The sequence below is a fragment of the Arachis duranensis genome, chromosome 1 (genome assembly GCF_000817695.3).
Source record: "Arachis duranensis cultivar V14167 chromosome 1, aradu.V14167.gnm2.J7QH, whole genome shotgun sequence".
NCBI lineage: Eukaryota > Viridiplantae > Streptophyta > Magnoliopsida > Fabales > Fabaceae > Arachis > Arachis duranensis.
Window position 1 is genome coordinate 98,086,230 of NC_029772.3, and position 10,503 is coordinate 98,096,732.

Genomic DNA, 10,503 nt, shown 5'->3' on the forward strand with positions numbered 1-10,503 from the left:
AAATAATTAGCCAATAACTTAATTATTATTTAAAGAAATTAGAAAATTAAATTTTATAGTTTAATGAGGTAGAAATAATTAAAATATGAATTTTAACACTAATTTTAAAGAATTTGACCCAAAAACAGGCCAACGGACCAAACCAATTGGATCGAGCCCATATTGGGGCCAAGGCCCAACCCATATAAGCCTTGCTTCAGCTCCCTTTTCCCATTCATTTCAACCCCCACACTGAAAGAAGAGAGGAGAAGGATAAGAATCAAAATCCTATTCCACTTCAAACTTTAATCTTCCGTAACTTTCAATCCAGAGTTCTGATTGACGAGTCATCAGTGGCCACGCGTTCATCTCAGAATTCTCTACAAAACTCATTGAATAATTTGGTAAGAAACTTTGTCTTCATTTCCAGCCTTTTCCTTCTATTCAAATTTCATTTTTGGGTTTATGGGTATTGAGGATTTTGATGTTTTGATGTATTAAGATTGAATTAACTTGAGAAAATTCATGGATTTTGTCTAAATAATTCATGGGTAAGTTAAAAAAAACTCTAAACCCTTGTCGTTATCCAATTATGTGAACCCTATTTCTTAATTTGGTGAATTTCATGAAATTAGATTGAGTTTATGTTAAATTGGAGATTTAATCGGTGAATTAGAGCACTTGAAATCAAGCTTTGGTGGCTGGACCTTGTAGCACTTGATTTGAAATCTTGGGGGCTTGAATTGAGAAGTTTGAGCTTAGAGAAAAATCGGCCAATGTATAGTTTTGGTTTCTCGTAGATAATATGTAATGTCGTGTGAAAACTTAGGTTAGGTGACCATAGGTTAAGTTGAATTAGACGGAATCTTTAAGGATTAGTGCTAATTTTTAAATTGTTGGGTTTGTTATAAAATGTGATAATTAATGTTATTTATGAGGATTGGTGAATGATTATTGATGATTGTGAAGATTGATGATGATAATAAGTGATGATGATATTGGTTACATAATAATTATATTTGATTGAAAATTGTTGAATGTATCATTGAGATTATAAGTATTGATGAGAGAAAGTGTGTGAAAATGGGTGAATATGATTTTGGGGCTGTTTTGGTGTTGTTTTGATTATAGGAACTTTGATTTGAAATTGAAAATTTGGAAAGAATAGAGGTTTTGGTGTTTTTGGTAAAAGTGAAATTTTAACCAACTTCGGCGAGTCATAACTTGGCTTCCAGATTCCCAATTTTTGGGAAACTTGCTTCAAATGAAAATTGGGTCTGTGAAGTTTATGTTGTTCGAAGAACGGATTAAAACAATTTAAAACAAGAAAGTTATGTGCGTGCGAAAATCAGTGCAAAAATCTGGTTTTCTGCAAATTTAACATCTTTTGAGGAAAAGGGATTGTCGCATATGTGAACTGCACGTGCGGTGCGAGCTATGCTCACTGTTTTGAAATCTCGCATTGCCCTACGTACGCGGAACACAATTTTGAAAGCTCGCGTATGAGAGAGTATGCACGCGACACGAGCACTCTTCCCTGTTTTGTAATCTCGCGTACGCGAACATAGTCCCGCATACGCGAGCCCCTTGTTTTAGCCAAAAGTGAGAATATTGAATGTTTAACTAATTCTATAACTTTTCAAACCTCTTTTACACTTGTTTAAGGTTCGTTAGTGAGCCTTTAGACCTTAGAATGAGGATGAGTGTGTTAAATAAATCAAGGAGGGTACTTAGAAGGGTTTTACGAAGTATCAACTGAATTAATGAGGCATGAGTAACGGTGAATGTGAGGAGATTGATGAGGATGAAGAAAGTAATGAACGATTTGTAATTGGATGAGATATATGTGACCCTAGGTAAGAAGTAGTGGCATTGTCTACTTGCTCTGGAAAAGAGATGAGGAAGAAGAATGATGAGAATCGAGTTTGATTATGAAATTGAATGAATATGATAAACGAGGCAGGGAACCTATTCCCTCTAATGGTGACAGGGAACATATTCCCTTTAATGGTGATAGGGCACTCTCCCTCTGATGGACAGCCGATGTGCTGAGATATTTGTGCACAACAGAGAGACAATACCTGGGTTAGCTACCGGACATGTCGGGTGGGCTATATAACTAACAAATAAGCTCATTAGCCATAGGATAGGCATACATCTTATGCATTTGTTTGTTTTGTTTGGATGTGCCTTACTTGAGTTTGCCTATGTGATTATCTCTGCTTAATTGCTATATGCTATATCTGCTGTAATTGCATTCTATCTGTGATTTCTTTGTCTGTATTATTTGTCTGTGTAACTGAAATGCCCTTTGTCTGGCGGATGAGTGACGAGGGCTGTTCCACCAGTCTTTCGGAGGGCTGGAGGAATCAGGATTTGAAGAGTTAAGTTAGGATCTGAGTTATAAAGTTAAAAACCTTAGATTATATACCCAAAATCTGGTTTAGCTTATTCTTTAAGTTTAATTCTAAGTATCGAAGTTCTAGGATTGCCTCTAACTTTTTTGGGACCTTATATCTTATTTAGGTGGGCACTATTACTATGCTGAGAACTTCCGGTTCTCATTCCATACAAATGTTGTTGTTTTTAGATGCAGGTTGAGATGTGCCTCGGTGAGCGTCTGGAGGTTCCTATGGAAAGCGAAGTTGGGATGTTATAATTTGGGCTGTCGGTTATGTGTTTATATTTATAGACTTTCCTATGTATAAATAGCTTATGTTTAATCCTCTTAGAGGCTTTTTGGAGAACTAGGTGCTTTCTTTATGTATTTTGGGATTTTATGGGATATACTTATATACGTGTATGTATGTACATATTCTCCGCTTGGCCTTGGCTTCGCAGATCGAGCCTGGAGCTCGATAATTTTTGTATCCTTTGACATTCCGCTCTTATTATATATATAAATATGTCTTTACTTTTTTCCTATCCAAATTTCCCGTTTACGTGAGCGTTGCGTTTTTCTTTTCACGATTTTGCTTAAACTTTCCTTCAAGGCTCCTCGATTATTTAATTCCTTCAACTATATATTATGTATATGTTTTATTTTAGAGGTCGTAATGCCTCACCATCTTTGTTTTATGAACTTAAGCATAAAGCTCTGTGTTGTAGGGTGTTACACTCGTTCCCTTCAGCACATCATTTATACATTCCAAAAGATTCGTCGTCATGTGACCATACCTACGACCTTCATCACAAAGTTGAAGCCGTAAATCCTTCTTAAAATGAATAGTCAAATCTAACATGCCACGGGATAACAAACCCAAAGTATCCAAGTACCAATCACAACCCTCCTTACTTGGAATATACATTGTATTTATAAGGTACCTCTTACCCTCGGCCAATTTAAATCATAAATTGAAGTTTGAGGCCATATGACGTATAAAATAAGTATGATATGCCGAGGGAGGATGCCATCCACTATGAGGTACATTTAGAACAGCGCAATTGGCCTACGATCTTTCTGATATGATAAGAAGTCTATTATGCAGAGTAACATGTTGTCTCAAATTCGAAAGAAAAAACAATCATGACTCGATTGTCTCAGACTTGACTAATGCGAAAGCTATGGGTAGAATATTATTTTTATCTTGAGCCACAGCAATTAACAGAATGCCCTCGTACTTTCCATACAAGTGTATCCCATCTACAGATACAAAAGGCTTGTAATGCTTAAATGCCTTAATGCAAGGAGGGAATGCCCAAAAGACCTTATCAAACAAGCTCCACTCTCGGTGAACTATATCACCGTCGTAATAAGGAACAGCAACGCAGTCATGAATCATACACAGGAGGCATTCCTACAAATCTTGCAAGAGGCCAGGTATCTTGTTGTACAACTCTTCCTAGTCACCATAAATCTGATGCCATCCACACCTTTCATATCAATACGATGGCTTGAAATGGTAACTCTAATGCATTACACTTTGCAACACCTGGATAGACATCGACGAGTCAATCTTTATTATAGGTAAAATGACATTGCAAATCAAACTACTATCCAACTGAATATGGTCCTAAGACATGGTTGGTGCCAAACATGTGTATGGTCCACCAAACTTACGCACCTCCCTACAAAATTACTCGTAGATATCAATCATCAGTATAAGACATAATTGATGTAATAGACTTTAATTTCATCCAACATAACATATAAAATATACCAGTAGTTCAAGTTTTGATGTAGTTTCACACGAAGACTCCATGGACAACTGTTGGTGAATTCCTTACAACGACAGTGGTAGTTAAGCCTATTTGACTCCAAAATTTTGTACTCTATATTTTTTCAAATAATGTAGTTCTTCACCACCACCAGAACAGCATCACGGTTCCTGAACCTATGAGTAACCTAGAATTCCATCCCACTATCGGTATTGTAATCCTCCCCTTGGCTGATAATGAAAGGATCATCTAGCTGCATTGCATCCAAATTCAAAGTGTGATAATGACTGGAAACTTCTGACAATTGAGGAATGGGCAAAATGAGAGACAGGAAAAATTGAGCACCATTGCCAGTGGGAGTCTCCGACACATACTCATCAGAGGAAGAAGTCTCGCTGGACGACCTGCACCCGACAACATATTCGAAATCGCCCTTGCTGTCGTATTCTTTGGCACTATCATGAGGCTGGGTGTAGTGGATCGATCTTGCATCCAGTGGGACAACTTGAGGACTCGAAGGGGATGACCCACCACCAACGATCATGTCACGCACTGCAGCATACCACTTCATTACATGTTGTGGCATTAGACGTGCATGTATGTCGAACATTACCCTCACATGTTGATCCCCATCAATCCAGAATAACTTGTTGGTAAATTCACCGCTCGGAAGCATATGCAAAAATCTATATACAACATGCCCAATCTCCTTGGTATCTATTCCCCCCTTGTTTCTTAGTATGATCGTCTTTAGTGCATGTAGGGTATAAACCTGGTTAGTGCATAACATTATAGTTTAATCAGACTAAAAAATCACTCCTTCATCACCTTACTATCCCGTTTGGGATAAACCACAATAAAAAAGAATTGATTATTCTCCATGAGAACACAACAGAAAGAAAAGAAAAAAAGTTTGATTTGTGAATTGAGAGGAGATGGTTGAGGATGGGAAGATATAAATAGAGTTATTCTCCAAGATGTGTGGTGCACGAAATTGTAAATCACACTTTTCACAACTCGTACCACTAACCAGCAAGTGCACTGGGTCGTCCAAGTAATACACCTTACGTGAGTAAGGGTCGAATCCCACGGAGATTGTTGGTTTGAAGTAAGCTATGGTTATCTTATTAATCTTAGTCAGGATACCAATAGGATTCTTTAGCCTCGATTGTAAAAGATAAAAGAGCATGAAATAAATAATTGTTACTCAGTAATGGAGAATATGTTGGAGTTTTGGAGATGCTTTGTCTTCTGAATTTTTGTAACATAATGCTTCCTCACTTTCATAAATGCAAGGCTCCTTCCATGGCAAGCTGTATGTAGGGTGTCACCGTTGTCAATGGTTACTTCCCATCCTCTCAGTGAAAATGGTCCAAATGCTCTGTCACAGCACGGCTAATCATCTGTCGGTTCTCGATCATGTCGAAATAGCATCCATTGATCCTTTTGCGTTTGTCATCACGCCCAACAATCGCGAGTTTGAAACTCGTCACAGTCATTCAATCCTTGAATCCTACTCGGAATACCACAGGCAAGGTTTAGACTTTCCGGATCCTTATGAATGCCGCCATCAATTCTAGCTTATACCACGAAGATTCTGATTTAAGGAATCTAAGAGATACTCATTCAATCTAATGTAAAACGGAGGTGGTTGTCAGACATACGTTCATTGATTGAGGAAGGTGATGAGTGTCACGGATCATCACCTTCTTCATAGTGAAGCGCGATTGAACATCTTAGATAGGAACACACATGTTTGAATGGAAAGCAGAAATAATTGCATTAATTCATCGAGATGCTGCAGAGCTCCTCACCCCCAACAATGGAGTTTAGAGACTCATGCCGTCAAAGAGTATAAATTTCAGATCTAAAAAATGTCATGAGGTACAAAATAATTTTCTAAAAGTTGTTTAAATACTAAACTAGTAACCTAGGTTTACAGAAAATGAGTAAACTAAAATGGATAGTGCAGAAATCCACTTTTGGGGCCCACTTGATGTGTGCTGGGGCTGAGACTTAAGCTTCTCACGTGCATGGGCTATTTCTGGAGTTGAACACCAGGTTGTAACCTATTTCTAGTGTTGAACTCCAACTTGTAACCTGTTTCTGGCACTGAACGCTAGACTGCAACATGGAACTGGCGTTGAATGCCAGTTTACGTCGTCTATCTTCGTGCAAAGTATGAACTATTACATATTTCTGGAAAGCCCTGGATGTCTACTTTCCAACCCAATTGAGAGCACGCCAATTGAACTCCTGTAGCTCCAAAAAATTCATTTCGAGTACAGGGAGGTCAAAATCCAACAGCATCAGCAGTCCTTTTTCAGCCTAAATCAGATTTTTGCTCAGCTTCCTCAATTTCAGCCAGAAAATACCTGAAATCACAGAAAAACACACAAACTCATAGTAAAGTCCAGAAATATGATTTTTGCCTAAGAACTAATAAAAATCTATTAAAAACTAACTAAAACATACTAAAATCTACATGAAATTACCCCAAAAAGCGTATAAAATATCCGCTCATCAATGTGCAGAGACACCAAAATCATAATACATATATGTCGGGTGCTATGACTCGAATCACACGCTTGACCATATCTTGGATGATGAGACCAGAATTATAAGTTCTACAAGTATCTTGGATGCTGAGATCCATTTTCAAATCCAAGCGTAACTCGGATGCTCAGTATCTGATCTCTCACATAACACATATTTCGGGTACACTCAAAATATGTCACGGCGTTGTACCGTCACAGCAAGGGGTCTCAGCCGCCGAGATATACTCATTTTTCACTTTTCTCCTCATTATTCAACCATGGATAGTTCTTATGTTGCAATGTTTAATTTGAAACTATGCAGCATTGTTATTTTCGTATATAATAAAGTTCCTATAATTGTAAAAGGACTATCTTTAATAATTTTGAAAAGTAAATGATGATTTGATTAATATTGAAATGTTTTAGCATTTAAAATTACAAAACATGCTTTAATAATTTCTTTGCAACTTGAACAAAGTATATTTGAGGAGAAGAAGAAACTTGAAAATTAGGATTTTTTTCAAAATTTAAATCTGGAATTCGAAGAATAAGGAGCACACTTACCTAAGTTTTGTCGATTGCCAATCTAGATCTTTTTAGTTTACTTTGTTATTTATGTTGCATCATTTTTTATTTCCATTTCTTTTACTTGTGCTATATTTATATTATTTGGTGTTTTATAGGAATTGAGAGTTGCAACGAAGTCTGTCAAAAATGAAGTGTTAAAAACAAAAAGAAGCTATTTAGAGGATTTCAAGTACTTTCGTAATATATATTGTATCTCTTCAAGTACTTTATATTATTTTATGATGTGTCATATGCTATGATGTGGATGTGTGTTATATAGTGTGTACTAGCTATTGTATGTGTGATGTATATATGTTTTAATGATATATTTTTTTTCCTAAGTTGAAGAAGAATAATTGTAGGTGTTTATATCTAATGTGATTTTACTTTGCATGTTAATGAAGTAGGTGCTGAGCTTTCAAATGGTAAAGTGGCTGAGACAAAAGTTCTCAAGCGTTGAGAAGAAAAAATAGCAATACCAAAAACAATCTATCCTGGCAGAGTCTGAATTGTATTGCTCTCACGCCTGTGGAACAATTCTGTTAATAGTGCCTACTTAGTGTTAGTGTATATATCACTGTATAAAACTGAGATTGAGACAAGTGTATTCACTCAACTATATTGATATGTTAGTTGGTTACTTTAATCACAACTTATCTTAATTGTTGATTATCATTTTTTATTTTTAGATTTATTTTGTGATTATAATCATATTGGGATGTGATTATTCTTTAAAAAATTTAAATCTCATAAAACAAAATAAGTTATAGATAAGGCTATGGTCACGGCGAATATATGGTCACGGTTTTTAGAAGGGATGACAATAGAGGCTATGATCACGATTTTACTATAAATAGGGTTATGGTCACAGTTTTAAGTGGGGTGACCATAGAGGTTATGGTCACGGTGAGATAATACTATGGTCACGGTTTTAATGTGAGGTAACCATAAAGGCTATGGTCACGGTTTTAAGTGGGGTGACCAAAGAAGTTACGTGACCATAGATTAGGCTATGGTCACGGTTTTAATGAAAGGGTGACTATTGGTCACGGTAAAAAAATGTGGTCTAAAGTGCCAGAATTTGAATATTACAACAGTGACCATAGATAAAAAAAATTGTGACCATAAGTCTATGGCCACGATAAAATAGACCACAGTGAAAAAATCGTGACAATAGGTCAAAAATCGTGACCATCAATTTTTTATCACAATTTTTCACTGTAACCACAGATTTTTTTTTGTAGTGCATTACGCATTTATGTAATTAATTTATATTTTACGTATTTTTGTAATTTATGTATTTATAAAAAATCCATAATCTAAATTCGGCTTAAATAAATATTGTTATTGTAAATAAATATTTTCTAATCTTAATCCTAATAAAATTTATTTCTTGACTTCGATTTTTGTGAATGGCATGCATTACTTTTGTGTATTTTACACATTATTTTTAATATTAAAAATATTTGGTAAGAAATAAGAAAAAAAATTACGATTTGATGTACACTTAATAGTATATTAAAAAATGATACAAATAGATTTTTCCTTAATTTTTATAAAATTTATTTCCTGTAAAAAAAAAATCTCTCAATAGGAAACTGGGAAAGTGTAAGATGATGTGAGATAGCTTATTTAATAAATTTCTATTCGGCTATTCATGTTATGTGATCAAATTTAATTTTAGAATTCCACTATAAAGTGTCATCTTAAAATAAGTATAGCTTATTTTAACCCTAACTTGAAAGAAACGTTACAGAAGCGTTAAGCTCAAGTGTTTTTATAAAGTAGTGGATATAGACATATTATAATTTTAAAGATACAAAGATGACTATAGGTTTTCGTTAGAAGAAATTAATTTAGTTTTTCACGGTGACAAATCACGTGTAATGTTTAGATAATAATTTAGTAAAAAAAATGATTAAAATTTATTATTTTTTATTATTAATTAGTTATTATTAATATTTAAAAATATAAACTAAAGTATGTTGTTAGATTATTAAACTTTTAATTATCAATATTATTTAAAAATAACTACATATAAATTTTAATCTAATTTGATTTTTATTAAGAAAAATACCCGTCAAGTATTTTGGTTCAGTAATTATATATATATGAGATTATATATAAAGGAAAAAGTCTAATAGGCCAATTAAAATATAAAATTTTAGTTAAATATATATTTAACAATTTTCAATTAATCTTTCCATGAAAATATATTTGTATATAACAAGTGACTCTTAAACAGGGAAAGCAAATTTGGGCACACCTTCTCCTAACCAAGAAACTAGGTACTATATGAAAAAAATAGAAATAATAGTGTTATATTTAGTAATTTATAGCTATTAATTATTATTATTATTAATATTTTTAATGATACGATATTATATTTAATGAGAAATTATACTAGTTAGATTTTAATAAAAGTAACGCTAGTTTCTCAATCAGAAATATAAATCCCCATGCGTGTTCAACTACTTCAGTATATAAATCCCCCTGCTTGCAATGTACAGCCATATCTGCTCTGAAGAAATGAGCGGAGAACACACCCCCACATCCACTTCCGGCAGTGGTGGCATGTATAATAATCTAAAGGCCCCACTTCTTCCAATCGAACAACGAACACATGGACACGCTTGCCTGAAATCCATTCTGAGTCTCAACAATTTCTACGTGTTACTTGGACCCATGTTGTCTCTGCTTATATGCCTCTTCGTGAAGCTGGATGGTGCTCCCGCCACAAGCAGGAACATGCTTGCAGTGATTGCTTGGGTGTTCGCATGGTGGGTGACCACCGCGGTGCCTCTTCCGGTGACGTCCATGTGCCCCCTCTTCCTCTTCCCGCTCTTTGGGATTGCTTCTGCTGATGCTGTTGCACACTCTTACATGGATGACGTCATTACCCTCGTCTTGGGCAGTTTCATCCTTGCTCTCGCTGTTGAACGCTACAATGTCCACCGAAGATTGGCCTTGAAAGTCAGTTTTTATTTCCTCATCGTGTGTGTTGTGTGTTTTGATTGTTCTAGTACAGGCTAGAGTATATATAGTTTTAACTTGTTATGGTAAAATGGAATAATGATGAAGAAATTGGGGCACACATATATATACAGGTGACATCGGTGTTCTGTGGAGAGCCACTGAATCCGGCGATGCTGCTATTTGGTCTATGTGGGACGTCATTCTTCGTGAGTATGTGGATGCACAACGTGGCGGCAGCGGTGATGATGATGCCGGTGGCAACGGGGATACTGCAGAGGCTGCCGGG

At 35.5% G+C, this 10,503-nt stretch overlaps 1 protein-coding gene across 1 annotated transcript in view; it reads left to right on the forward strand.

Moving 5' to 3' along the window:
* Positions 1-9,717: 9,717 nt before the first annotated feature.
* LOC107466236 (tonoplast dicarboxylate transporter) overlaps positions 9,718-10,503 on the forward strand; it is a gene marked incomplete in the record, with an annotated part of 3,761 nt that continues 2,975 nt past the window's right edge. Inside the window, 2 exon segments of the mRNA XM_016085226.3 lie at positions 9,718-10,214; positions 10,349-10,503. Coding sequence (XP_015940712.1) covers positions 9,744-10,214; positions 10,349-10,503 — 626 coding nt within the window.